Source organism: Botrytis cinerea, chromosome 5 (assembly GCF_000143535.2).
Source record: "Botrytis cinerea B05.10 chromosome 5, complete sequence".
In the NCBI taxonomy this organism is placed as follows: Eukaryota; Fungi; Ascomycota; class Leotiomycetes; order Helotiales; family Sclerotiniaceae; genus Botrytis; species Botrytis cinerea.
This window is the reverse complement of record NC_037314.1, coordinates 2,671,424-2,698,766: the sequence shown is the minus strand read 5'-3', so window position 1 is coordinate 2,698,766 and position 27,343 is coordinate 2,671,424. Positions and strand designations below refer to the sequence as shown.

At 43.0% G+C, this 27,343-nt stretch overlaps 7 protein-coding genes across 8 annotated transcripts; 3 read left to right on the top strand and 4 right to left on the bottom strand.

Annotated features, from left to right (window-relative positions):
• Window positions 1-341: 341 nt before the first annotated feature.
• Window positions 342-2,865, top strand: BCIN_05g07620 (hypothetical protein). Its single transcript, XM_024693213.1, has 3 exons — window positions 342-1,309; window positions 1,383-2,309; window positions 2,383-2,865. The coding sequence occupies exons 1-3, from the start codon at window positions 557-559 to the stop codon at window positions 2,596-2,598; spliced, it is 1,896 nt and encodes a 631-aa protein (XP_024548998.1). The 5' UTR covers window positions 342-556; the 3' UTR covers window positions 2,599-2,865.
• Window positions 2,866-2,930: 65 nt separating this feature from the next.
• Window positions 2,931-7,672, bottom strand: BCIN_05g07610 (hypothetical protein). 2 transcript variants are annotated; one of them, XM_024693211.1, is made up of 3 exons: window positions 5,465-7,672; window positions 3,844-5,397; window positions 2,931-3,781 (listed from the first exon to the last, which is right to left on the bottom strand). In XM_024693211.1, the coding sequence occupies exons 1-3, from the start codon at window positions 5,601-5,603 to the stop codon at window positions 3,138-3,140; spliced, it is 2,337 nt and encodes a 778-aa protein (XP_024548996.1). In that variant the 5' UTR covers window positions 5,604-7,672; the 3' UTR covers window positions 2,931-3,137. The 2 variants fall into 2 exon arrangements, with proteins under 2 accessions (XP_024548996.1, XP_024548997.1); XM_024693212.1 differs by having other exon boundaries at window positions 3,844-5,394.
• Window positions 7,673-12,939: 5,267 nt separating this feature from the next.
• On the bottom strand, window positions 12,940-15,100 carry BCIN_05g07600 (hypothetical protein). Its single transcript, XM_001550614.2, has 3 exons — window positions 14,579-15,100; window positions 13,717-14,516; window positions 12,940-13,663 (listed from the first exon to the last, which is right to left on the bottom strand). Exons 1-3 carry the CDS (start codon window positions 14,791-14,793, stop codon window positions 13,167-13,169), a joined length of 1,512 nt encoding a protein of 503 aa, XP_001550664.1. The 5' UTR covers window positions 14,794-15,100; the 3' UTR covers window positions 12,940-13,166.
• Window positions 15,101-17,551: 2,451 nt separating this feature from the next.
• BCIN_05g07590 (hypothetical protein) lies at window positions 17,552-20,193 on the top strand. The gene is made up of 5 exons (XM_024693210.1): window positions 17,552-18,148; window positions 18,225-18,687; window positions 18,750-19,111; window positions 19,177-19,255; window positions 19,315-20,193. The coding sequence occupies exons 1-3, from the start codon at window positions 18,064-18,066 to the stop codon at window positions 18,832-18,834; spliced, it is 633 nt and encodes a 210-aa protein (XP_024548995.1). The 5' UTR covers window positions 17,552-18,063; the 3' UTR covers window positions 18,835-19,111; window positions 19,177-19,255; window positions 19,315-20,193.
• A 2,252-nt stretch (window positions 20,194-22,445) lies between these two features.
• Window positions 22,446-24,265, bottom strand: BCIN_05g07580 (hypothetical protein). The gene is made up of 2 exons (XM_024693209.1): window positions 24,204-24,265; window positions 22,446-24,136 (listed from the first exon to the last, which is right to left on the bottom strand). Exon 2 carries the CDS (start codon window positions 23,759-23,761, stop codon window positions 22,637-22,639), a length of 1,125 nt encoding a protein of 374 aa, XP_024548994.1. The 5' UTR covers window positions 23,762-24,136; window positions 24,204-24,265; the 3' UTR covers window positions 22,446-22,636.
• Window positions 24,266-24,417: 152 nt separating this feature from the next.
• BCIN_05g07570 (hypothetical protein) lies at window positions 24,418-25,610 on the bottom strand. The gene is made up of 3 exons (XM_024693208.1): window positions 25,124-25,610; window positions 24,570-25,005; window positions 24,418-24,512 (listed from the first exon to the last, which is right to left on the bottom strand). The coding sequence occupies exons 1-2, from the start codon at window positions 25,367-25,369 to the stop codon at window positions 24,793-24,795; spliced, it is 459 nt and encodes a 152-aa protein (XP_024548993.1). The 5' UTR covers window positions 25,370-25,610; the 3' UTR covers window positions 24,418-24,512; window positions 24,570-24,792.
• A 158-nt stretch (window positions 25,611-25,768) lies between these two features.
• Window positions 25,769-27,168, top strand: BCIN_05g07560 (hypothetical protein). Its single transcript, XM_024693207.1, has 3 exons — window positions 25,769-26,056; window positions 26,226-26,934; window positions 27,001-27,168. Exons 1-2 carry the CDS (start codon window positions 26,054-26,056, stop codon window positions 26,727-26,729), a joined length of 507 nt encoding a protein of 168 aa, XP_024548992.1. The 5' UTR covers window positions 25,769-26,053; the 3' UTR covers window positions 26,730-26,934; window positions 27,001-27,168.
• Window positions 27,169-27,343: the final 175 nt, after the last annotated feature.

Sequence of the window (27,343 nt, the reverse complement as noted above, 5' to 3'; positions counted from 1 at the left end):
TAAACATCGGCATAGGATAAGTAGCGAGGTCCGATAGAAGCGCCCTTCTGGATATCAGTGACATAATAACTGGAGAATATCGTGCTTATCTACCAATAAAACCCTTATGTTTTCCATTCCATGTAAGAAAATGGAATCTAGAATCTATGACGAGGATCCACAAAAAACTCCATTTCTGAGGAGGATGTAGAGTGGAATTCCGCATTATTGTACCATCGGCGTAGTTTTGATGGTGTATTAGTGTACCTAACTAGCTAACGATTAGTCTATTAATGTTTGCAGATTGTTTATATAATGATGATTGATGAATCCTTCTTTCCATTTATGTCGTTTGACTATGTGGACACTGGATGGTGAAATAATCATAGTTAATATACAACAACAGCATTTTCTTTATTTCTATCTCTTCTTTTTCTAACGACTAATACATAGAAAGATTGACAAAGGTTGATTTCAAATCATCAAGTTAGCTAAGAGATTGGACGACACCAATAGAAGTTTACAAAAGTATCCGAGTACTTGGTAGGGTACATAGTACACGTACGACAACGCCAAAATGGCAGGGCCTACTTCAACCGAGACAAACGATGTTGATACAACAATTAAAGCACAAGAAATACCTACAGAATCTTCTACACATCAAACCTTACACAATTCTCGCGCATCGACCACCGTAACTCCAGAAGATAGCGAAAAGGAAGTCATTGATTCCGAAAATCATACCTCGAATCAAAGTAGCGTTGATGTCACCACAACTCACAATGCTGCGACTCCTCCTGGGCCCTCTCCACAGGATCCAGAAGCTTCGCGCACGAAATTGCAAACCACTGTTATCATGTTGTCACTCTGCGCGTCAGTTTTCCTCGCTGCCCTCGATGTCTCGATTATTACCACTGCTCTCCCTACTATTTCCGAACATTTCCACTCAAATGCTGGATATACTTGGATAGGATCCGCCTATCTACTCGCAAATGCGGCTTCTACACCTTCATGGGGTAAATTCTCAGATATATGGGGACGGAAACCGATTTTATTGATAGCAGCTGGAGTATTCTTCATTGGGAGTTTGTTGGCAGCAACCAGTGTTAGTATTGGAATGTTGATTGTGGCGCGAGCAATCCAGGGAATTGGGGGTGGAGGATTGATTATTCTAGTCAATATCTGTATTAGCGATTTGTTCAGTATGAGGAAGAGGGGTGCATACTTTGGTTTGATTGGAATGACTTGGGCTTTCGCTAGTGCGATTGGTCCTTTGTTGGGAGGTGCATTTACCCAGAAAGTTAGTTGGAGATGGTGTTTTTATATCAATGTGAGTTTTTACTCTTTCAATCTTCTTCTGTTCCAGGTTTGAATGAATTTGAATACTAATTGAAAATTAATAGTTGCCAATTACGGGAACAGTCGCAATAGCACTCTTCTTCTACCTCCATCTCGATAATCCAAAAACGCCAGTATGGGATGGACTAAAAGCCGTAGATTGGTTCGGAAGTTTACTAATCATCGGTGGTACGCTTATGGTCCTTCTTGGTCTGGAATTCGGAGGTGTCACAAAACCATGGGATTCAGCCACGGTCATCTGTTTGATAATCTTTGGAGTTCTTGTTGCCGGTCTCTTCGTGCTTAACGAATGGAAATTTGCTCGATATCCAGTCATGCCTCTTAGACTCTTCAAGCATGTATCTAACGTTGCGGCTCTGGGCGTCTGTTTCTGTCATGGATTCGTCTTCATTTCGGCTTCTTACTATCTCCCACTCTATTTCCAAGCTGTTCTTGGCGCTACCCCTCTACTTTCTGGTGTCTATTTGCTACCATTTGCTCTCTCCTTGTCTTTGACATCAGCGGGAACAGGTATATTCATCAAGAAAACAGGCAAATACCTCCCACCCATTTATTTCGGTCTGGTGGTTATGACACTTGGATTTGGTCTATTTATCAATCTCCCACGCAATGCTACTTGGTCTAAAATCATCATTTATCAAATCGTCGCCGGGATTGGCGTAGGACCCAATTTCCAATCCCCACTTATCGCTCTACAAACCCTGGTTAAAAAGGCGGATATCGCGACGGCAACCGCTACATTTGGATTTACGAGAAATCTCAGTACGAGTATTAGTGTGGTGGTAGGAAGTGTGGTATTTCAAAACGAAATGCAGAAGAGAAGTGCGGAATTGGTTAACGCGCTGGGAAGTAGCGTGGCATCAGAATTGAGTGGTGGAAGTGCGGGTGCCAGTGTGGATATTGTTAAGGACTTACCTGCTGCTGGAAGAGAAGTTGCCAGGGATGCTTATTGGGGAAGTTTAAGGATTATGGTAAGTCTCTCGAGGGGGGGGGCTCTAATGAGAGGTCCACATCAAGTAATGAGAAATGCTAATTGAAATACAGTGGATTATATACGTAGTATTTGCAGCACTGGGCTTAGCAATTAGTTTTGCTATTGGTCAACATGTGCTCAGTAAAGAACACGAGACCACCAAAGTGGGATTGGCAGAGCAGGAGAAGTTAAGACTCGAAGCTAAGAAAGCGAAGAAAGCAAGAGATGTAGAGGCTGGAGTGCCGGTTGTACAGGCAGCTGGAGATGGTGAGAAAGCTCTCGCTTGAGAAAACTGCAGGAAAATGTTTCTTATAATAACAAAAGTCATTTATTGCATGGCGTGCGTGGGCCTTGGTTTGCATTCTAGAGTTTGAATTTGCATTTCAGACCAAGGGTTGGATGATACCCATACAATATTAATTACGGAAACATGCGCTTAGGAACTGGATATATAATGGGATTTTTACGATTGATGGAAACGCATGGTATACATATACCGTTGGAATTTTGTACATAATTCTACATAGTCTCAAATATAGAGTCTTTCTCTTCGATTGGTCACACATCATTCTATGCTTAACTTGCTCGCTCCAAATTTTTGCAACAGTCTTATAATCTTTGAAAGTCTATACCTGATAGACGATTGCATTAAAAATATCTAAAGACTAGTAACTTATCTAATGATAGTAATAATAATAATGATAATACAAGGTTCTTCATTTTGAACACAAAGAAAAAGAAAAAAGTGAACTGGCAGCCCAATCCCGGGTATCCTGTCATAATCATACAATGAAATAATTTCGCTTCAACTCCTCGCACATGTGAATTATACTTTTCCTCCAGCAATCGTTCCTCTCTCGTCATCATCATCGAAATAACTCCCTGCCTTCTCATTCCCCGTCTGCATCTCCGGTCTTATCTCAACACCTTTCTTCCCTCTCTGTCTCGAAAGTAACCCCTCCATCCCCACAACCCCACCCGCTAACCCCATCGGCCCCAATAAAATTCCCCCAAGAACGATCCACACAACGATCGGCAATGCTTGGACTGCACAGAAACTATAATTTGCAAGATCGATAAATCCGGAAAAGAGTACCAACACAGCTACGATCATCGTTATAGCGAAGCTCCACTTGTATACTGTCTTCAAAATGGGGTTTTTGCGTTGGATGGCTGTGGCGGATGTTGCGAAAGCGAAGAATGTAGGGATCAGGAGGATTATACCGATGATTCCGTGGGCGGAGAGGGATGAGGATGAAGATCCTTTGATAACGAAACCGAGGATGAAGGTAGCGATGATGAGGATTGGTGAGAGAATGTAGAGAAGAGCCGGAGCGTAGGTAGTGAGAATGGGAGATTTGAAGGTTGGGAATGGAGAGGGGAGGGAGGAGAGGGCTGTTACACGTTTGGTGCTGTGTACTAGAATGTATGTTGGCGCGAGGATGAAGTAGGTTAGGATAGCGAAAATAACTGAGACGTTGTTAGCTTGACTGTTTCTGTTTCTGTAATTCATGTAAAGAAAAATAACCTACTATGTAGAACAATCGCTACAATTGCCCTCACTATTGGCATGCCATTAATCTGGATATCCATTTTGGCGAGATTAATGGTATATGTATTTCCCCCATTTTCGAGGATAAATGTTTGATTATTCGTAATGTTTTTGTTCATTTTGAGTATCCCGCTCAATTGATTGACATCGATAGTTCCAGTTTCGAAAAGTCCAAGGCCAATTGAAGCTAGTCCACCTACACCCGCACAGCCAATAGTATCAATTCCCATCTGTAGGATCGGGTCGAGAGTTGTAGCATTAAGAGCGTCGATGAAAGAACCATTACCAGAAGAGGGGCTCGAATCGCGACGTTGAATGACTGATACGCGGGATGATGGAATCATGGCTCGATTTTGAAGAATATGGCGTTTGGTAGTCGCTGACTTGGTAAAATTTGAGATAATTGATGGATCTGCAAGTACTTGCTTCACAAGTGTAGTACCCTGTGAACCTAAACCAAGACCGAATCCCGTCGCTGCTCCACCAATAGAATCATTAAACATCAGTGTTTGCATCGGGGGTGTAGGTAATCCTGCCAGAGTATTTCCAGCACCATCAAGAAATCCCACTGCGAAACCTTGTGCTACTGCCGCGATGTTGAGATTAGAGAGGAAAGAAGTCGCAGAAGAGGAGCTCGAATCCATATCTGCTTCCGTTACACCCATACCCATTGCAGCTGAGAGACCTGTGGAGCCCATCATCGAAGTCATTAATTTCGACAATGTGCCATTTTGCAAAAAGCTGGATGTAAGTCCCATAGTGAAGTCTTGCACAGCTCCAGCAGATCCATTGGGAGATGTTTCCATCATAGCTGCATTCTGAAGTCCGAGACCAACAGACGTACCTTGTCCAAGGCCAGTACCGGCACCGGTGGCGATTTGGCTTAGGGAGCTTCCAAGAAGAGTACCATTTCCTTGTATCAGGTCGTTTATGTTGACAGTAGACATTGCTTTTGATAAAAGACTGGTAGTATTAATACCAGAGAGAAATGTGGATGAGAGACCCTGGCCTAGATTTCCAGCTGCGCCATTGATACCACTAGTATTAAATGCAGCCTTCTCAGATGGTGCTGTGAAATTTAATGCTTGGGAAGCTCCACTTCCTAAACCTTGTGCGAGAGCAAGAGCGGCCCCATTTATTGTTCCAGCTCCTATCATCATAGTCATTGAATCATTGGCTGCAGCTTTTGCTGCTGTCATATCGGTACCGACTGGTGCGATTGAAATGGATCCAACCAAGCTCTTTGTAAGTCCAGAGCCAAGATTTTGCGCTGCCAAGTTAAAACCGCTCGCATTTGTAGTTGGTACGGTCATATTCATCATTCCGGCAATAACACCCAGGGCGAGGCCATTCCCCAGAAATCCTGCAGGTACAGCTATGTCTGCTGCTAACCCACTAACAATTCCTGATATATTCCCGGAGAACAACTCTCCTATTGTCGATAAGGCGCCTCCACTCTTACCTCCGCTCAGAAGTTTTCCAGCGGCACCGCTTATTGCCTCTAAAAAGCCTCGTTCTTCAATATAATTATCTGCTGTACTAGTTTAGAAGAGATATCCTTGAGAATGGGGTAATTGTTAACGGAGGTATTGTTAACGTACCATGTAATGCTCGACGCCGCAGCGTTGATTGTGGGAGGTGACTGAGAGATGAAATTGTAAAGAGACATATTATGAGAGTTGCAAAAACCAACAACGGTCTCCATTGTCCAGCCTGGAGAAAGTTTGCAACAGAAATCATTGTTGAAGAAGTTTTTCACACAGATTAACGTATATTCAAAGATTGTTTGGATGCCTTCATTATTTTAGGAGAACCTGACAGCTGGAAGGGATATTAATGGGTTCATCGATTAATAAATCATTCTTATAAATCGTACATATTGTGAACATGACACAGGAACATAGATTCTCCTTGAAACTTGTCACCTGTCGTTCCAGCGATCCGTAGTTAAGAAACAATAGATCGATATCAAATTTCAAACTCAAAACAAACGATGGGGCAACAAAATTCGCTTCAATCTCGATTAGGATTGCTTCAGTGACCAACAATGAAGATTTGATAGATAAACTAGCATTATTTAAGGACATGACTGCCTGATTGAGAATCAAAGGGATTGGGGTACAAAGAGCCACCCCTTGAACGTCTGACTTTGATGGGTCCAATCAATTGAAACCATGCCTTGAAGAAACGATGCGATGAGAGATGGAGTTTGACACCATTCGATCTTGAGAATTCTCGAACAAATCAACACATGTTTTTTAACCATGGGCTAGTAAACAAAGAAAGTCATTATTGGCTCAGAATAAAAATAAGAGTGATGTGAAACAAGCAACACTTGCGCACGATCTTCATCGTCCGGGTGTTTAAGCTTCCAGAACGGTAGACGGGAAGACCAATGACGGATGTGAAAACTGTTGCACGGTCCTTGCACCCTTGAAATTACAATAGTAGATTATCAGATTCACAATGAATGTATTATGGCATCGGCAAAAGATGATTGTAAAAAAAGACTACACAGGAGTGATTGAAGATATGCAGACCTTGCCAACTGCAGTGAACAGTCATCCCAAGTACTGGTATGATATGCGGTATGCGCACTTAAATCCCCAAGTACGTAGAAGTAGTACACGTTCAAGGTTTGATCCCTCCTATCTGAAGACATAGACAGATACTTGAGGGATTAACCTATAAGTACCATGTAAGAATTGAACGGTTTAGTCAACTGATTGCGTCCATTATATAAGATCTAAGCACATAGGGACCCATTTAGAAATCATTCTGATGTATGTGGTACTACCACTGTCGTCAAGCCTTGCACTATCAAGCTCATATCCTATAATTCTAGAGATTTAGAAGTGCAACAAAGATCCCCAAGACTAGAATGACTAACCACTTATGGATTGTCCGAGTTAAAATAGGGTGCAAAATTTGACAATATAGAATCGACAATACCACCCAGACCATTACATGGACAGGGCTAGATGTCTCATTTAGCTTCTCAAAAGCCATGTACTTCGCAAAGATTGTTGTAAGACTGGTTTCAGATTCATGGATTTTGCGAAGTACTCTCTCCCTAACAAAATTCGTAGCTCGGATGGAATGATTAATAATCGGTATGTGAAGTCCACTGAGAGAAAACTTTCCCGAGCATGGTTGTATTCCCCCGAGTAGTTTACCCCGCCTTGTCCACTTTAGTCAAATTATAGACGCTCCATCCAAAATCGATTGTCTTGTGCTTCTCGATTGATACTACTCCAGCACACCAGACAGTATAGAAATCAAAATCCGAAAGACTGCTTGCGGAATTAATTTCGAGCATGAAGCCCGCAAATATTTTCTAGATAATACAGCCCCTTTCCAAAATGGTAGAGAACCTGAACCTGCTTGTGCGTAGTTTTTGGAGACCTATCTCGCATCAAAGTTCGCACGTATGATTATCTGCGCACAAACAGCATGCTCGATAACCCTTGTGTGTTATGTATTCACCTAGGGAAACAAGCAAGATATATCAGAAATGTTGCCAGAATAACACTTGATGTTGTATCGCTTTTTTCCCTCATCTTCCTGATCGTCAAGCGTAAAACATGGGGTTTCCCATGTAATATTCACGACATCGTTCAAACGTGCATTGTGGTGTTGGACTTGGCCTGCTGCTAGCTGAAACATGCAAAAGCGGAGCCGGAAGCAAGCCCAAACTTCGGAAACCTTAGCCAGTAACGAGATGCAGTCATAGAGACTTGCATCAACCGTATGATGTTAATGAATAGAAAGGATAACGAAATGATGCTTTTGATGAAGTTGATGCTTGCTTGACATTAGCATTACGCGACAGATGAAAGGAATCTTCAAAATAATCAGCGAATGGAAAAAAGCCTGATTACATAACCAGTCTCATGACTTTCCTTGGGATCACGTTTCTTTTCTGTTCTTATGTTCAAACTTTTGATTCTTCGATTTGTTGCACATCTGAAAATATTGAGCGTGGTTTTCACGTTTTTGCCATGATATTGTCATCCATGTCTCCGTAGCCAATCCACAAAATTCATTCGTATCAGCTTTTCTATTCGTTCTCGGGACACTCGGGTATCCACCTCATTCAGCTCTCGGATCTTTGAGCTATTGGACACCACCAACATCAATTATGATGTGCAACAAAAGGTGCGATGTGCAACATGTGTTCAAATCTGGATCTGCAGAGGGAGTAAGTGGATATGATTGGGTGACTGATTAACGAAGTGAAAGTATTCAAAGATGGGGCTAAGGGCGAGGGCGAGGGCAAAGGGAGGGCGAGAGGAGGGCACAGCAGCAAAAGGGCACATTGAAGATTAGAGGTGCAACAAATCGTTTGATAAACCTGGATTTGAGGCGGAGCTTTAACGCCCTACATATTATCCAATCATATCCCATACAAGTATGCAAGCTTACAGTCTTGCGCCAATCACAATTATTTTTGAGATGCCTTGAGACGTAGTGTTGCACATCTATACGTAAGATGCATGATCTGATTGCCACTGGATTGGTCGACAAAATTGCTCAACAATTTGCACAAAAGGGCATCTTAAGGGCGTTTGACTTGGAACTGGAGGCCCTTTTCTTTCGCCCTTTTTACGATATGCAACAAATGATGCAGAGTGAAGATCTTGATAATTAAAACATTATGATTGGCTAATCGATGGCTCAACATGTGATGGATCATTTTCTAAGTACTGAAATACACTCATGAGATTTTTGAAGTTCTGAAAGTCTGACAACATCTTTGGAACTATTGTTCTTCTGTTCTAGGCAGGAGCAAGTGGGGAAAAGGGGGCTTCGACCAATACTTCGCTTGCGTGACAAAAAGATTCCCCATGCTATTCTCCACCAACTCCACCGCCGTCGACGAAATAAAAAACTGAATATATTTTGATATAGCTTGTCGTGCCTACATACCGAATTTTCTTAAAATCCTCACTTGGTGTAATGGTCAGCACGTCGGATTCTGATTCCGGAGATATTGGTTCGATTCCTATAGAGAGGTTCACAGATAATGTTGAATCTTCTACCTTGCTCAGTTTGAATCTGTGCACAGAGATTCATCTTTTTGCTCTGGACTTGAGCAGTCAGCAATGGCCAGTTTGTTTTAGAGCCTGCGAAGAAACCTGCCGAAGTTTTGACGGAAATCTGTAAGGCTCAAGTGTAACATTTTCCATGTTTTAGAGGCACAGAGGGTTGCCCCTCTCTATCTATATTCCAACTCCCTCCTAAATACACAGGCTATGAAACAATGCAGGCGCCAACTCGTTTACAATTTAACTTTGTGATGAACAGTCCTATCAAGAGTCTAACATCTATCTATCCAGAATTCGAGCCTCAAGACAAAATTTGTTACGAAATCTAATTCTCGTAAAAGATTATTTCACTAAAACATTATCCGTGTGGAGAATTCCAGACCAAAACACTCAATGTTCGAATTGATTTTGATTTTTTCCATGCCGGTACACCCCACCTAGAATTCTTCGCTTCTAGCACAGCCCCAGCACTTCCTTTATAAATCAGTTTGAAAATCGACCACCAACATCACATAATATCCCTGCTGGCGCAATGGTAGCGTGCAAGACTCCTAATCTTGAGGCTACAGGTTCGAGTCCTGTGTAGGGAGTTTACGCATAGTAAAATCGGTTTAAATCCGATGGTTGATATCATATTTTTGGATTTTCAAAGGTCTTCTTCATTTTGTGGTTGTACCGTTTTTTAAGCATTGGAGCTGTCAGATGCGGAGACCAGCGGCCGAATTTTCCGATGTTTTGTCATGTCAAGGGAAGGAGGGTTTAGATCTTTGGTTAATTAATATCTAGGTAGTGGATGGATGGTATTTGACTACTCGGTCGTTTTTTGGTCATATATTTCTTTTTGGATAAACTCCATGAAACTAACAGGTATACACGAAGTTTATTATGACTATCTATCTTCACATAAACCTACAATCCTCCCTCCACCACGCCTCCCATAACCGATCAAAATTCCCATCGGTAGTCTAACCCTCCCTCGCTTCAACGTAGGCAACTCCAACGCTCATCAACCTCTTGGACAAAATCACTTCTCTCCTCTTTCACTGAGCTCCAAATTATCCACCTGTCAGTCCTCTGCTGTATCCACAATGGCAAGTAAGCCCCACCGCGTAATTCCCTCCTCGAACAACTAACAACGGAGAAAAGGTCGTGATCGATAACTAGCGAAGCCCCTTGATAGCACAATCGTCCTGCCTTGGTTCATGGAAATGATATTCTAAATGCCCATCTGATTAAAGACAAGCTGAGCTATCTTTTCATGCTGATAGACTCGATGGTTTTATACATGGCTGATTTATTTAAATATTCATTGAAGTAGTCAAATTTCCCCGTTTTCTTTGCTGTAGGACATTCCGACTTCTTATATTGTTTCTGTATCTCTCTGAGCTTTCTTCGTATCATATAAGAGAAGACCTAATGATGGGGCGCTTGTATGGAAGATACGACATGAAACAGACAAATACCACAAATCTAACAACCATTCATACTAGCGACACCGCGGATATTTCTCCAGCGGAGGGTGTTATCATCAACTGTTCAAGAACTAACATGGTAAGAATAGGCCATGGTGACTGGATATCTGATCAACGTCAATGTCCATACTCAGACGAGTTAGCAGTAGCAAATATAACCAGCCAGTCCTTACTCATTCAAATACCAGATCATGCCACACGAGGAGAAAAGAGTGAATTGTTCATACACATGATCTGGAAGTCAACTCTAAGATTATACTTAGAAGACTATCTGATTTCCTGATTTACATTCGAACATTGAAAGCACGCGATTATCCAGTCTGGATTGAAAGGAGCGAATATCAGATCCGTTCCTTTGCCCACACGCGGGGTATGTGTATATACGTATACATATAGTAAGAAACTAGCCATGATGGAAATATCAAGATCATGCAAAGAATGTCAGAATCATCAAAAGCCTGAAATTAAAATCTTGGACCACTGACAAAATCTAATTCAATCCATTTATTTCCCCTGCACTCCTGTCTTCGTGGACATAACGAATCATAACAATAGCGAGTAGATCATTCAAATCAAGTAATTCTTTCCAAGGTTCAAACGAGACTGCATTTGTCGGTCTATCTCTCATAAAAGCAATCCTGACACTAGAAAATACTACTAAATGTGAATGCGTGAATAATATTTCAACAATCAGGATAAAATCAGCGTCTCAGCTGAATTAAGAGATTCCAGGCGTTACAAACATCCAAGCAAAGGGACCATCTGCAAGGGATCAAATGTTCCAGGTGGATTCAGATGTCGAGATTTTTTTTTATCATCGAACAGTAATTGGACTTTCAAGCACCTGTACAAGTACCAAGTATTAAAAGCATAACCCCATCTTTCCTGACTCCATCTGATTTCCTCATAAACATCGTTCCTGGAAGATAATGGTACCGATAGATCTCGAGGCAATGTGTGAAAATACACTACCTCCTACCTAGTAGCCCAATATAGAGTTCCGGACCCGGACTCAAATGTATCGAGCTCAGAACACAGTATTTCCAAATGGTGTAAAACTAATCGATTCCATCTCCCCTTCTTCACACCCCTTGCCAACTACTCTGCTTCAGACACAGATATTCAAGCTACTTATTCTCCCTTTATATATTTTATCCCAAGACAATCCCAGATGAAGCAACGCAGAAGTACTGTTAAAGTGACCTCCGAAGTAGAAAATATGTAGTAGCTATATTTCTGCAAGTATGATTCCTGGCATATCATACGCACCAATCCATTATTCTCTTTTCGTTCCTCAATAGTCAAAATATCATTTCATCAGTTCCGCACAGAATTCCCTTGATAATACGCGCGCCATACGCCAGTTGCCAAGTTGCATGTTCGATCCTGTGTTGAACGCTACTTCTTTGTCGTTTTTACTTACTGAGGTATTCCATTTTGATTTGAATCGACTAGTCATGGCTCTGCTTGGCCATTACAATTCTCAAAGACAACACTCAGGGACTCTCAATCGAATATCGCTTTGCTGATTTCCTGGGAGGTCCCTTGCGCACGTAGATCACTTCCAAAATATAAGAATACAACCAACATACTCTCTACCATTTGGATGAAAATCTGCATTCATCTGCTCATACCAGAGGTACTAAGATCAGAACATACATACATATTTGAACACAAGGCACAGTGCATTCAATTTCTAGGTTAGCTCCCACTTGTTTCTGTCTATAAAATAGAATAGACGAGAACACTTCTTCATTAATCCAGCACCCTCCAACTCATAAATCGAAAATCATTTCCCCCCCCCCTAAAAAACGCTCCATACCCAGTCCCCCCCCCCACAGATTCCAAACCACGCTGAAGATGCCAGAACATCCGCTACGCCTTCGACTACCCCCATAACTTCTCAAGCACATCTTGTATCTTTTCCGCAGAATAAGCGCCATCTAGTTTTGAGATCTCGACAAAATATTCCGAAAAATTATATAACACGATACGATTATCTGCGACTCACACTAGTACTGCCGAGATTTATAGGAAGATATAACTAGATTAAATTCGACAGAAGCATCAGAGAAGACAATACTTTCTTCCCCACCCAAATCGAAGTGATCAAAAATGACTCGAGGTATGTAATCGTTATGAGAGTATATTTATGCTATGATGAGATATTCATAATCTTCTTGTATGGACAACAAAAGATGGGGAGGCTCGGGAGCGAAGAGTTCACTGACAGCTGAAGCCATGTAGTGATATTTATAATAAATTTAAAGATGAAATTCTAGTCACCAGGCAATGAAAGATAAATCGCTTGATTGAGAAAGCGGTTTCGTCAATATCATCTCAGGTCTGCTGAGTCTGAGGTGCTTCATTTTGCGCTTGCACCTTGAGCAGCTATTTCATCAAAGGAAAATCATACACAATTCCATCTTTTCCAGGGGATTTGAATAGCACATTTGATCTAGATTCAGTGACTAAATCAATCGTGAAATGGTGCGTTTGATTCTACAGAGAGGTATGGGCTGCTTTGTTCTGGTATATTAGATTTCTCACGTATTTTGAAGCATTGATTATCTTAGAGTACTTGCTTCGGGTTTTGTCACCTCTAGCCTTGCCCAAAAGGACCAAGATTTGGCGTAAAGACAAGATTATCTGCGTGCTATACCATGATATGTATTCTTATATAAACCTTTATAGCCAAATCAAACACAGTTTTCCCAGACATCCATATTTTCCACATATTCCAAATCCCGACATTCATAATTCAATTCAGTCATAAATCATAATCAATCATCCCTCGTATACGCAGAGCACTGTCTCCACTTCTCACCATATCTCATAACCAGCCATGGCACCGGCGCCACCATCAAACACACTCCCGAAACAATCATAAATCCCCATCCATATCCCAACTGATCAGTCAACGGACCAACCACCAACGGTAAAAATGTACTCGTCAAACATCTCGTAATGAGCACCGCCGTCAAAGCACTTGCCGAATACAATCCAAACGCATCCACTACATAAGCCATCAATGGAACCATACCCGTTAAGATAGCGAAGCCCTGAAGACCGACTAAGAAGAGAAGCAATGCAACGGGCCAACCTTTCGCGGCGGTCCATCCAAAAAGCGCGATGGAGATGGGAAGAATGCAACCGCTGACTATAGTGAGAGGCATGCGGAATTCTGGATGTGATTGATTGTTGTTCTTGGTTCGCAGATAGATGTAAACGCGATCTATAAGCATGTTACAAAGAAAGACGGCAAAGGTTGATCCAACGCCTATTCGTGTTAGTGAGAGGTATGACTTTTCTAAGGGATGGCTGAAAACTTACTAAAAGAGATGAAAGAAGAACCAATTGTCGCGGGAGCAAATCCATAGACAGTTTTGAGAACCTCCGGTAAAGTTGTCGACATGATGTAATAGAATGTGAACACAATTGCACCATAAAATGACAAAATTTGCAGCACAAAAGATCCCCCAAATACTGCCGCAGGTCTTTTGATAGCTTTCCATATAGCAATCGCTGTATGTTCACACTCTTCCTCGACCACCACCTTGAGTGCCAAACCATCCTCATTCTTTTGCTTTTTCAGCCTTGCAATTCTTCGTTGTAAGATACGACTTTTATACGTTTCCCGAAAGAGAAGAATGAAACAAAGCTCGCAAACACCAGCCATAGCCGCAGCAAACCAAAGGACATTCCTCCATCCAATCGACTGAGCAATTGCTCCAGTAATAGCAGGCCCAATAGCACCACCCAGAAGCGGTGCAAGCATGAGTGTTGCCATAGCTGAGCCTCTTTGATCAGGTGGTAACATATCACCGATGACCGCCGGATTCAAGACATTCGAAGCCACCGCACAACCTGTCATGAATCTCGACAGAATGAACAAATGAGACGTCTCACTACACGCAGCCACGACGGTCCAGATAATAAACAAAACATTTGCCACGTTGAAAACCGCCGCTCGACCGTACACTTCGGAAAGCGGGGCAATGAGTAACGGGCCAGCTGCTTCTCCGAGTTCCCATATCGTAACCAGAAGAACGGATGCAGATTTTGATTCTTGATTCTCGAGATCGAGGATGATTTGTCGGGCGATAGGAACTACACCGATACAGGTGAATGTTCTGATGGAGTGTTAGATATTGAGGTCTGATTAAAGGTGGGATGATATGAGATGCGTGCGTACACTGTGAAAGCCATGAAAGCCAAAAGCAAAATCACTCCATTGTGATAAGCCTTTGGCCATTCCAATGGATTTTCCGGGTCTCCATTGGGGTTGAAATCGACTCTATGATCAAAAGATTCATCATTTGGAACATTGACATCCGGTATGTATGGAAATTGCCCAGCTGCGGTTGTAGGCGGTGGTACCGGCGCGAGCAATGGCTGGGTCTCGTCCATCAGTCGAAGTAGAGAAGGGTTGAGTATGAATAAGACGAACAAGAAATAATCCGCAGGCAGGTATATCTAAAAGATTGAAGCTATCGTCACCTCTTTCTCCTACTTATATACACCCAGATTTCAACAGATATATTTAGAATCTACTCTTCACTACCGGTGTGTCGCCCCGAAAAGCGAAAGGCGTGCTGACAGCGATTAATCGTTAGCAATCTGACCGCTTATCAAATTTCTCCATACACTTTTTCCAAATGGTGTGGACCTGCCAAATCGGTCGACAGCAAGTGGAGCTATTGGTGGATCCAGCCACTTACTCTCCAGCCACAACTACATAAGCGACGGGACTGATTGCTCTTCTCTTCTATATACACATCGACGTGGACGCTGGTGTATCAGGACAACTACATGAACATTATGCTCATGAACGATGATCGTCATGCTTCTATCCATGCCGATGGGCTTTCAATTATCAAGCAGTGTAAATCTTGTCGAGGGTTACCACAGTGTCCCATCTGCATGTAAGCCTCGAATCGACCTGAAGACACTGCATTAAGCTTTGTCTTGAGCCACGACATGGTGTTCAGTGTTCGAGTACCGACTGGCAGCAGACCATAAGCTTTCTCGTATCTCGATAAGATGTTCACAGCAGATTATCAGATGTCAATGCGTTGCACTGCAGGGTGATAACACGAAGCGGAAGGATCACAAATGTACACAGCAGTATCACTAGTGTGTACTTGCTAGTAACAGATATCAAAAGAAGAGTCACATATTTACAAGTATCTTCCCTCCGCATTCTACATACCTGTCCTTCCTCCTACTCCAGGTCGTCTCGTTTTGCAGTAAGCGTACGCGCCGGGTATGGAGTATCGTATCTATGTGGGTCTAGGTGGATCAATCATTCCAAGTGGTTGGATTCAGGAATATTTCCATCAGTCACTCACTCATAAGAAAGTTTCTTTAAAGATTTCATAACTAGACGAAAGACTCATATTATTGAACCAGGAGTAAACATATAGGTCGTATGAGCGAAGTCATGGGAGAGTAAAGCTTCTGGAGTCTAGTAACAACTCCCTCGGTTGATGACTGAATTAACTGTTAATTTGTTAAGCGTAAGCACTGCTTGACAGAGAATTGAAAGTTCAAAACTATTATTGACGCCATGATATCGGAGCAAGTGTGAAAGTCTAAATCACAAAGCCCTGTTGTCGATGATTCTCTCATAACATGGATGCATGGCGCCAAAACATTGTAAGATGTTAAAAAAATTCCTCAATTTTCCTATTGCAACTTCCTCCACAAGTTACATTACGAATGAACAATGCTACACAGCAAAATATACTCATCGCCCTGTTATTAATTAAAAATGCAAAAAATTGCAAAAGAATCGCCTCACGAGGGGCTCGAACCCTCAACCTTGGGCTTAAAAGGCCCACGCGCTAACCAATTGTGCCAGCGAGGCTTGTCATGTGACATTACTGTTTGTTCATACAAGAGCGACCTTATAAAACACTATATACATATCAATGGATTTTGTAAATCGAGCTTCGGTCTTCAAGTCCCACCATTCACTCACTACCCATTCAATAGTTCACCAATGATCAATTCTGGATATAATTAATGTTTACAGATTATACCTCCAAACAACCAGGTAGTGTACGTTCTATACATTTACTACACATTTCTCCCTCCAACTTCCAACAAACACTCTACTCCAGATATCAGGCCGATCGCACAGCGAATTATTTCAATAACCGTTTGGTTCGGTAATTTGTGTATATCATATTGTACATGTCTTCCTTCCCCTATAATGAATCTATAAACAACGTAAATGAATATTACATCAAAATCCAATCCAATCCCAATTCATATATCTATCTAAGGTCTCGAGAGAATAATAATACCGGTACCAAGCCATATATATAGATTAGAGTTACTAGTAACTCTCTCCATATCATTCCGAAGAGTACTTAGTTGTTCGGAATTCCTAACTCTAGGTACTTACTTACTTGATAAATGGCGAGCTGTCAATTCCAAAAACCCCTTTTTTAATAAACATGTTCATACATACATACATACATACATACATACATACATACATCATATACATTACATCCCTAATCTCTAATCAACATCTATGACAGAGCCTAATACGCTTAATGTCCTTGGCGTGCTTTCTACATACAGCATTACTTTCTTTCGATTCAAGGCAGCTTCTCTAATAGTTACTTACATCCTTGAAAATGTGGTCAGACAGTTCACTCTCTTGGTTGTTGGTAGTAATATAAGATCATACTTGTTTGAATCCAGAGAATCAATCTACCTTTTATATAAATGGTAGATGGAGGTAGAAAAAACGAATTAATGGCTGAAGAGGGAGGGGCACTGAGGCAAAACTCTCAACCCCACCACCATATGCTTCCAATGCACAGACCCAAAATATTGAGTAAGCGCACAGGCGCATCGCGTACGTTTTAGACGGCAAAATATAAACCTCCAAATCTGTCTTAATCACATCTATCGGAACGTCCAAAATGAAAACTGCAAAAAGATTTCTTGAATTGATAACTGAGGGATTCGAACCCTCGCTCTTTCGAACCAGTAATATAGATGAATCAGGTCAGCCTGAAACTGGCGCCATAACCACTCGGCCAAGTTACCTCTTCGTTATTGTAGCTGTCGCGCTGTTTTAGAGTATATATAGCCATTTCTATACACTCGATATACAAGAGAAGACGTTCAGACGCCTTATTATTTTTTTGGGTCTGGAATTTGGTTCTCTTTCCTCAGACCGAAAAGGTACCTAGTACCTGCACCTATACTTGACAAGTCTTGAATTTTCCTTGCAATAGTCTTTATGCTTCCGCTCTCAAACAGATACATCATGTTGCTTGTGTTTATACAAACAAAGCACGGGGAGCATTTTCCGAATTAGAAGAAAAAAAGCATCTACAATCTTCATTTCTAGTCACTACCACCTTTAAACCACTACGAGATCAGCTTGTGCACACACACACACGCACACACAATGAACCATCCAAAGTAAAACAACCAACACAATAATCGACAGACCCAATATTTGCTGACTGTATTGCAAATAAATGACATGAAATAACATCATCTTGGCAACCAACTGTTATCCAACAAGCACTACTTCCAACCCCCTATATCCCAATGAATTCTTACACTCTTTCGACCCCATCATTCACACAATCCATCTAGCAACAACTCCTCACTCCATCACAACCAAGTAATTCCTAAACCCCCTCCAGAATGCCCTGGCCATTCTCTCGCAAATATCCCGAAAAATCCCCCGAATATGCAGACGAGAAAGAATACGACTATATAATAATCGGAGGTTTGTTTTCTCCTTCCTCTCCTCTCCTCTCCCATCTCCCATCTCCCATCTCCCTAACCCCATTCATTCCCCACAGGCGGAACCTCCGGCTGTGTTCTCGCCTCCCAACTCAGCATCTCCACAACCCACAAGATTCTCCTCCTCGAACGCGGTCCCGCAAATGATACCTTTCTCTCGCGGATCCCGCTTCTTTCCTCTAACATTTACTCTCCCTCCTCCGGCGCCAAATCTTGGATTTGTTCTCCTATGAAACATTGCAATGATCGAGAGTCTCTGGTCTTTCGAGCGGAACTGTTAGGGGGAGCTAGTAGAGTGAATAGTGAAGTATATACTCGAGGCACGAAGGGAGATTATGAAGGCTGGAAGGAGATGGGATGTGAAGGATGGGGGTGGAAAGATGTCGAGCCTTATTTTCAGAAGATGGAGAGAGTTGTAGGGGAGGATGTTAAGGGGGCGGAAGAGCGAGAGAGAGGCACCCAGGGACAGTGGGGGATGAAATCTTTTGGGTATGAGGAGTGGGGATGGAAGTGTTTGAGAGTGTGAGATGTATATCCTTATTTCGCATCGAGGATTATCTTGCTAACTGTATATCATGTATAAGTTTACTGATGCAGCTGACAAAATGGGATTTTCTCGAATTCCTGATACGAACGTGGAAAATGCATCGGTTGATGGATTGGCTATGATATACAACACAGTCACTGAAGACAGAAAACGAAATTCCACTTTCCATTCTTTTCTTGCGAAAGAAGTTGCTCTTGAGCGAGAAAAGCATTTGACGATATGTACTAACACTACTGTACATCGAATTGAATTTTCAGACGACAACGGAGTTCTTCGTGCTAGTAAAGTTATCTTTGGTACTTCTGATCCAACATCCACCAAGACTTTTGAAGCCACGGTGAAGAAAGAAGTAATCATTTGCTCTGGTGCGCTAGGTTCGCCGCAAGTGTTGATGTTGAGGTAAGCTAGGATTTTCAGCTCCGAAACCTAAGTAATGGATTCTGGTCTAATATTAACATTTTCAGCGGCATTGGTCCTCGTCAACACCTCGAAGAAGACAAAATCAAAGTCATCCACGACCTACCGGGAGTTGGTTCCAATTTCGTATGCAATCTTAACATCCCCAAGACAACAATCTCACCATTACTAACCGTAATCCTCAGACCGATCATCCAAGTATTCCCGTTGCATGGGAAATTCCAATTTCCGAATCCATCATCCAAGTCGCCGTATCCCCCCTCAAAGCCATTCTCGAACTCGGCAAATATCTTCTCTTCAGAACCGGTATCATGAGTCTTCCATCTCAAACAATTGGTTTCTTCATCCGATCGCAATCCCTCAATGAGGATGCCACCGGACCACGCATCAAAAATCCTTCATCCCCAAATTTCAAATCTTCACCCACAGAAACACCTCCTCTTCATCACTCAAATCCCCAAAATGTAGCCCCTGATATCGAATTAATACCACTCGCCGTAAGCGCCACGGACGACATGGAAGAACACCAATCCAAATTTTCCAAAATGGGAATCTTTTGTATCCTCGCTACAATCTGCAATCCCCTATCTCGCGGCAGCGTACGTCTTACTTCTCCATCCCCGCATTCCTATCCTGCGGTTGATTTCGGCATCTTCTCTAATCCAAACGATATAATCCTCGCCCGACGCGCCGTTCATCTCGCGCTTGCTTTCGGCAAAACCATGCTTTCTTCCGGATTTCCTCTCCTGCGTCCCGTAACCTTCTCATCCGAGTCTCAAGATCTCGATGTCGAGAATGGAAACCATGAAGAAATGGATAAATTCATACGTAATAGAGTACGAAATACGTTCCACTATTCATCGACATGTCGCATGGGTTCTGAGACCGATGAAAATGCTCCTGGGGTGGTAGATAACGAACTGCGTGTTCATGGGGTGAAAGGTGTGAGAATTGCGGATGCGAGTGTTTTTCCTAAGATTGTGAGTCATCATACCATGGCTCCTGCGGCAATGGTTGCAATAAGATGTGCCGATTTCGTGATGGATGCAGAGAATCATGATTGAGACCATGTTTTCATGCAGAGGATCAACGATCTGTCGCGAGAATAGAGTGTATAACTATCTAGATGCGTTTCAAGAGGGCTTGTAGATGTAATATGAGGTCATTTTCAAGGTATCAGATCGCGATTATGCATCTGCGACAAGCGCATTTCTGACAAGCTTCGATCGTGGCTGTAAGATTCGATGGTGGTGGTGGCTTCATGTCATCTTGCGTCTTCCATCTTTTATCTTTTATCTCTGAGTCATCATCATGGCTGATTCATCGACGATCTCCCATAAGAATCTTCCGACTGAGTGTGCATAGCTGTATCCACATTACCAAGGACATACATCCACTATCTTTGCAGTGCTTAAAAAAGAAGCTCCACACAACCATCTCGGCTCATAGACTTGAAGAGGTGATGAACTACGCTGACATAAGATTGCCTGATATCGGGAAGCAACCGTAGATATCGCTCCGTGAGGCTCAACTGAAATCTGAATAGCTGGTGTTCTCCGTCAAAGCCTCACAGCCATGGCACTCCACAAGATCAACGCCGCGCCCCCGAGTTTCGGTTAGTTTCCGAAGTCTATCAATACCCTGAATATCAAGAACTCGACCACAAGAAAGTAACGGCGAGACCGCACTACTCAGCCCAGCGCACCCATCATCAATACCCTATCTCTCCGTCTTCAGAACCATGACCCCCGCGTTCCAGAACCATCACCATCGAATGCAGTACAATGATAGGCTTTTCTGACGGCATTTGATCCTTCCTTACCAGCTTCTGCCTATCGTCTACAGCCTATCTTTTCGGTGAACCGGTACGCAGTAAGTCTCTTCAACCGAATTACACCGAGTTCACGCTACTCCCCTTCCCAGAACCCACATCGTAAGGCGAGAGAGATAAGCGTTGGAAATGCTAGGATGAAGGGTGAAGCGGAGACGCAAATATACTCTCCGTATGCATAAAGGGTGCGGTACTAAGAGTGCTGGACGAACTGGTGTGGGTGGAGGTACAACTCTTCCTTCCCATCTTCCAATCAATCTCTTCCACCGCAAAATTTCAAGGGGTAAGTATCCAGAGTATACTATACTCATCCAAATCCAGCCTACCAAGCCTTTCCATCCAACCCAGCTGAGGATCCCACACTCGTAGCACCACCCGCCGAACCCGCAACTCGGGTCCGATAAGCCCCTTTGGAAAACGATTTTCCAGGCCGAGAGACAAATCACACGTTTTCAATTCCTGCGATCGGTACGATTTTCAAAAAAGTCAATTCGGATCGAAATCTATTATGGGGGCAGAGTAAGAGTGTTCCGTTGAAGAAGTTTGCGCGCGGGATATTGGGGGTGTTCGCCGGGGAAGTTTCATTGGGGGTGCCGGGTGATGGATTGAGTAAAGCATGGACTTTCAAGCGAGGACTGAGGTGCACGTGAGTGGCTGCGCTCCCCCCGAGTGTTTGTATCATGACAGGTGATTCAGCTCAAAAATATCTAGAACGCCTTTGGAATCAAATTAGCAATACAATTTGAGATATTAATGTCAAGTAACAATAAAACCGCATGCACAGCATAACAAGTGACACCAATTCCCAAGAAAAAGATCTCGCCACCCCCAGATCCGCATTTGAAAGAAAGGACAGATGAAAATACGACTTGACAAGCGAATTAAATTCCAACTCATCATCTGGCCAGCGCCTCTTCCTGTCTAGTCCTCATCTCATAATATCCCACGCTTTTGCTCTCGGATCCCTCGCTTTCATTCTTAGCCTTATCATCAAAAACCTAGTCCGCATTCGCATATGCAACTGCAAAAATGCCTACCCTTATCCTTTCCCCCAGCACCATGCTCAACCCATCACTCATTCCCTATAATAAACACTCAAACCATACTCAAGGCAAGCATCCGATGAACTCTCCTCCTATCATCTCGTCACTCAAGCCCCGCAATATCTCACGAGGTTGACTCGGGTCCGGCATTCTGCAGCTTTGTTTCCACCACCACCAAATCTCTTCTTGGCTCTTCTCACTCATTGGTCTTTGACTTCAAAGGGGCAAATAAGCCCAGTCTTTTTGACAGGCACCATTGTATCACTTGGCCCAATTTCTTTACCCCGCATTCAATAGCGCTGACTGCAGCTGTTATGTATGTACGTGGTTCGTGTGTTTGGGTATTTGCGCTGGTGAATGGGGGTCACCAGTCGTAATAGTAACCGGCAACGACAAGGTGGCTAGATTTCAAACATAGAAAAAAGTTGAGAGAAAAAAAAGATGTTCGAATTTGACGGCACATGAACTTATTGCATTGAAGAGGTAGATGTGTGTAGAAATTATGTATTTGTAAAGATTTTAAAAGCAAGATTCCACAACGCCTAGCTGAGGATATACTCCCTAATACGTGATACAGATATAAGAAAACTCGTAATACATGTAACAATTGAGAAAGAGACTCAAACCCAACGTTTACGGAATAAAGTCAGGCGGCGACATTTGCTTCCAAGGCCAGTGAATCTCGCGCATAACATCAAAGGAGCAACCCATTCTCCCCGAATCCTCCCAAGCACCTCTTCTTGCTTGTTTGCCCTCATCTCCTGCTGGCCAAATTTGTTTTGCTTTGCCCCATAACCTTACACCTGATTGACCATCCACCCAACGATCAATGTCGTATTTAAAGAAGAAGAAATGGTCGAGCATAGGTAGACGGGGTGCTGGTTGTTGAACAAACATATCTTCTTTCTCTTCGCCTTCGAGGTAAGATAATCTACCATCAACTGATAGAGTACCAAACCATGCCTCACTTAATTCTTGTAGAACTTCTCCAGGAGATCCAGTAGACACCTTTAGCATTCTTTGAGGAAAGCCATTGCCATTTGGAAGTGCGCAACCTGTGTTGATATCCAATTCTTTCTTGACGTGAGACAGGTAACCATCCTTTCCGCCCGCTTCTTCCAACGCTTTGATGTTTGATCGGACCAAGTTATGCCAATGGTCATTTGATCCACCTCTAAGTCTCCAGTATAGTAATCTTGCGAAACCACTATGCCCATATCCATCGTAATTACCCCATGGGTCTTCCCCAAGACTCAGATGTAGTTTTATTCTCTTTAGGTTTGGCCATCGTGCTAGATCCTTCAATTGATATTCGAATGGAACAAGCGAAGGGCTGTCTTCGCACAGTTCAGACTTCCTACGGAAAGCTGAACGTCCTAATATATCTATCTTGAGTTCGACCGAGGTAGCCATTGAGGCTATCGAACCTGGCAGTCTGCCTAGTATGGGGTGATCGATATATGTTCGAGGGAGGATGCCATCGAGAATGAGTGAGTTCTGCTCCCAGAAAACAACTCTGGCTTCGTGGTAAATTTGACGACAGGTTCGTAAAAAGGAAAGGCGTATGGTTTCCCCATGGGATTTGGAGCGGATAACATATGGGGGCTTTCCAGCTGCTGAATATTCTTCTTGAGGGTAGTCGGGGTCATTGACCACGCTTTCGGATAGATATACACTTCTTGAGTGGGATGATAAAACATATCCGTATATTTGATCGCGAATCTCTCTCGGGAGAGTGTCTAAAAATGTACGAGCCATTGTGACTTTGATTCACCAAGGTGAGGGAGGGATAACAAGTTGTTTGAAATGTAAGATGATATATGATGGTGCCACCGAAAGTATTGAATATCTAAATGTGAAGATATCTCCTCGATCTTCTTTGTGTGTAGCGGTGTGAATATGTAAAGTGTGAAGCGTAAAGTGTAAAGCGTAAAGTGTACAAAATGAAGTGGTATGAGGATTCAAAGGTGTGGTGATACAGGATACTTATATAGTAGTGGTCCAAGTGTTGCTAGATGCTGTCGGAGAGTGTTGTTAGATCGACAGATATGCCTGCATGACCCTCTAGGATTCCAGGATCTCTATAAGGTAAGGTTGTCAAGGGTATAGTGGGATTCCCGGATAAAGCCTTGTCTGTGGAAGAAGCAAAATCGTTGGTAAATGTCAAAATAATGTGGTGCCAGGGGGAAAGCTCGCTCACATCATTCTATGTCAGCCCACGGTACAAGGTTCTTCAAATCGGAAGAGAGTCTTTTTTTTCTCTGGATGTAGGGAGGGTCCACTAGGTGCTTGGAGAAACGTGAGTAGGGTCCTCTAACTTTCTGCAAAGACAACTCTTTTTATAAAAGAACACTCTGGAGTAGACAAGTGTTACGTCTCGGCGATGTCCAACAGTTAGATGAAAACTTCGGAGATGTAACGATCAAATTCTCGCGGGGGGGGCTCAGACTCGTTAGAGTGAAATCAATTAAAGAGAAATTCAATGGTAATTCTTTCTGGTATCTCAATCCTAAATATAGATTAGTGACATGTTCGACCCCATCCCAAGGCGATTAGATGAACTTACAATCCTGATGATTTGATTATACGCCGATATGTCTTTCCCATGAAGACATATCGGCTTTTAATGGAGGAGTACAGAGTGCCTAGGTAGCTTTTTCTAATTTTCCTCATATTCCTTGCAATTTTCCCCAGATTTCTTCCACCGCTCCTTGATAATGTATGTGCTTGGATGATTAGAAATCATTCATGTGTGATTCATGTGGCACATTATCGTCACCTGCACTCATTCAATCGCCCCCTTCTCTGCCATTGGGACTACGTGATCGGCTTCTGGCTCTGCCTTTGGCAGGTGCCCGACCTCCTCTACCCTTTCCCCCTGGTGGCGGTCTAACAAATGCAAAGTCCACCTCGACAGTCTGTTCCAGCAACTTGGTATTATGCGCACCATCAATAGCGGCCCTTGCCTCGTCCAAGGTTGGGTATTCGATCAATGCGTAACCCTAGTTGCAGACATTTTGTGTTAGCTGTCCGAAATTGTCTTATAAATCCCAAGGCGAGAATGCCAAATTGATCGGAAAGTTTCCATGCCATGCAAGAGACGTAATAGTATGAGCTCACCTTGACGTATCCAGTTCTTCTATCAAGGTTCAAATGGAGATTCTTGATCTCTCCAAAGTCTGCGAATTTGTCATTCAAGTCCTCCTCACTAGCTTCTTCGTGTACATTGGTGACGATAATGATCCAGCCTTCGATAGATCGTACAGCGGTCGCATTTGAATGGGTTGTCATGGAGGCATTCTTGGTGTCATTGCGCTGCTCTTGCGGAGATGAAGGCGCATCGACATCCATTTCGGTATCGGCCATGGCGATGGTGCTTTGAAAGAAGATGTGGGTTATCGTCGAGGAAAAGTGCGCCGTCGAGAGATTGTGGTCAGGTTGAGAGATTGAGAGGTTGAGGAGTGATGGTTTGAAGGGTTGAAGGTTTGTAGGTTTGTAGGTCGAGGTTGTTTTGTCTAGAAAATAAAGTTCGCGAGACCCGATCTCAACGCTATCGGTAATGCCTATCATGTTTGATAATTGATAATTCATCGCCTCGCCCACCACCAGCTGCAAATATTGAAGAATTGAATGCTCATCGACGAGAACTTCATTATGATCGAATTATGTCTACTCAATTAAAATCTACATACACTCCAAGTAAAACAATGCCTATTGCTGTATATGAACATTTACCTTTCTTCTTTCTTCTCTTTCTCTAACCTAGTCGTCTCCTGTCAAGACTGCCATCTCAAGCAAAGACGACTCGACATTGATTGACCGCACGAATTTACCTCGTTGTCCTGTAGACATCCATCATAGCCCGCGTGCTTGCTGTCGCCTCAATAGGTCGACTTCCATTGAGCCTTGGAATATCACGTTGAGACATGGATTCCATAGCAATGTCGGGCATCATTGCTGCATATCAATGTAACTTTCGACGAGCTCAATAGTCCGGGGAGTTTGCAGGAGAACGAATGGTTTCCCAGCTTTACTATCCGTATTCGACCTATGGTACCCCCCTCATCGCTCTCATACCCCCTCACCAAAATCTACGAAGTCATCACGAGACGATGAACGTGTGATGCATCACTACGGACGTCCTGCAGCCAGCCCAGCCCAAGCAAACTAATAACAACCGACCCTCGACGCAAACCGGTAAAATACTGACGTGAAGCCGCAGTTCTGCTCTAAGCAAGAAAAAGGAATGGCACACACAAACACACACAAACACACACAAACACACACTTCACCCACTCACTCAAAGTGCCCAATATCTGCATGCTGGTCGAAAACTTGTTTCATCCACCTTCATCGAAAGCATAAAATGCAGCACATTGAGCCACTGGAACAGATTCACTCAGCCAGAGGGAAACGTACGTCAAAACAGAACCCCGACCATGACGTGGAAAGCTTTAACGCCCGCATCAAAATGAATGTGATGCCAACACTCAGTATTTCGGCGATAATTTTTGTCGATATCACGGCGTTAAGCACTCCACCAGTCCGCTATTATCTGCGGGGCTGCGCATACCACACTCTCCACTCAGAATCACTTCCCAGTTGCCAGCCACGAATTTACCAGAAGCAATTCTTTCAAATCATTCAGAGTCGTGGAACCAAAAGAAATGGCAAAACGCTACGCACGACATGTGCAGGATTTGAACCTACGAGGCCGAAACCATAAGATAACCGAATTGTTCATTCAAGTCTTACCCATTAACCACTCTGGCAACATGCCGAATTGAAAGTTATTACTAATACCCCAAGTTAGAAACTTATTATACCAGCGGAGTCTGCACCATGAAGGCTCCGCATTGGCATGAGAACCCAACTCTATTAGCCTGCCGGCACAATGTCACATCAACGATATCTTGCGGGCCAGGAAGAAGGTAATCTCGATTCATCGAACCTTTAGTCACAAGTTCGCTCCAACAGTATACTAACATAGTAGCTAGCTGAGTGGGCCATAAAAACTTCTGTTCTCTAAGAGACATCGACCCTAGATCCCAATTCCACACCAAAATTGATCAGGTCGTGGTAAACTGTCAATATTGATGGCAAGCCCTCAATCACACTGAACCACAACCCATGATTTCTGCAAGACAACCCTATTCTTTGGATTACCTTCTGGGATTCTCACCAAAGCACCAAAAAGTGTATATGCTACAATCTGCTCTCCTTCATTCTCTCCACAGGGGGGTTGCCTTCTCTCTTTGTCATGTGCTTCTGCCTCTTCGGGATTTATCAATTCTCCTTGTTTTTGGAACTCGCAAAGATAAGTATTTCTGCATTCCCTCA

Bases quoted from the DNA above. Each gene is read 5' to 3' on its own strand.
- BCIN_05g07620 (XM_024693213.1), top strand. From the start codon at position 557: ATGGCAGGGCCTACTTCAACCGAGACAAACGATGTTGATACAACAATT. The intron at 1,310-1,382 runs GTGAGTTTTTAC...GAAAATTAATAG, and splicing joins GATGGTGTTTTTATATCAAT to TTGCCAATTACGGGAACAGT. The intron at 2,310-2,382 runs GTAAGTCTCTCG...ATTGAAATACAG, and splicing joins GGGGAAGTTTAAGGATTATG to TGGATTATATACGTAGTATT.
- BCIN_05g07610 (XM_024693211.1), bottom strand. From the start codon at position 5,603: ATGATTTCTGTTGCAAACTTTCTCCAGGCTGGACAATGGAGACCGTTG. The intron at 5,398-5,464 runs GTACGTTAACAA...AAACTAGTACAG, and splicing joins GCGGCGTCGAGCATTACATG to CAGATAATTATATTGAAGAA. The intron at 3,782-3,843 runs GTAGGTTATTTT...ACAACGTCTCAG, and splicing joins TGTAGCGATTGTTCTACATA to TTATTTTCGCTATCCTAACC.
- BCIN_05g07600 (XM_001550614.2), bottom strand. From the start codon at position 14,793: ATGGACGAGACCCAGCCATTGCTCGCGCCGGTACCACCGCCTACAACC. The intron at 14,517-14,578 runs GTACGCACGCAT...ACACTCCATCAG, and splicing joins GCTTTCATGGCTTTCACAGT to AACATTCACCTGTATCGGTG. The intron at 13,664-13,716 runs GTAAGTTTTCAG...TAACACGAATAG, and splicing joins TTCTTCTTTCATCTCTTTTA to GCGTTGGATCAACCTTTGCC.
- BCIN_05g07590 (XM_024693210.1), top strand. From the start codon at position 18,064: ATGCCCTGGCCATTCTCTCGCAAATATCCCGAAAAATCCCCCGAATAT. The intron at 18,149-18,224 runs GTTTGTTTTCTC...CATTCCCCACAG, and splicing joins CGACTATATAATAATCGGAG to GCGGAACCTCCGGCTGTGTT. The intron at 18,688-18,749 runs GTGAGATGTATA...ATCATGTATAAG, and splicing joins GGATGGAAGTGTTTGAGAGT to TTTACTGATGCAGCTGACAA.
- BCIN_05g07580 (XM_024693209.1), bottom strand. From the start codon at position 23,761: ATGGCTCGTACATTTTTAGACACTCTCCCGAGAGAGATTCGCGATCAA.
- BCIN_05g07570 (XM_024693208.1), bottom strand. From the start codon at position 25,369: ATGGCCGATACCGAAATGGATGTCGATGCGCCTTCATCTCCGCAAGAG. The intron at 25,006-25,123 runs GTGAGCTCATAC...GTCTGCAACTAG, and splicing joins GAAGAACTGGATACGTCAAG to GGTTACGCATTGATCGAATA.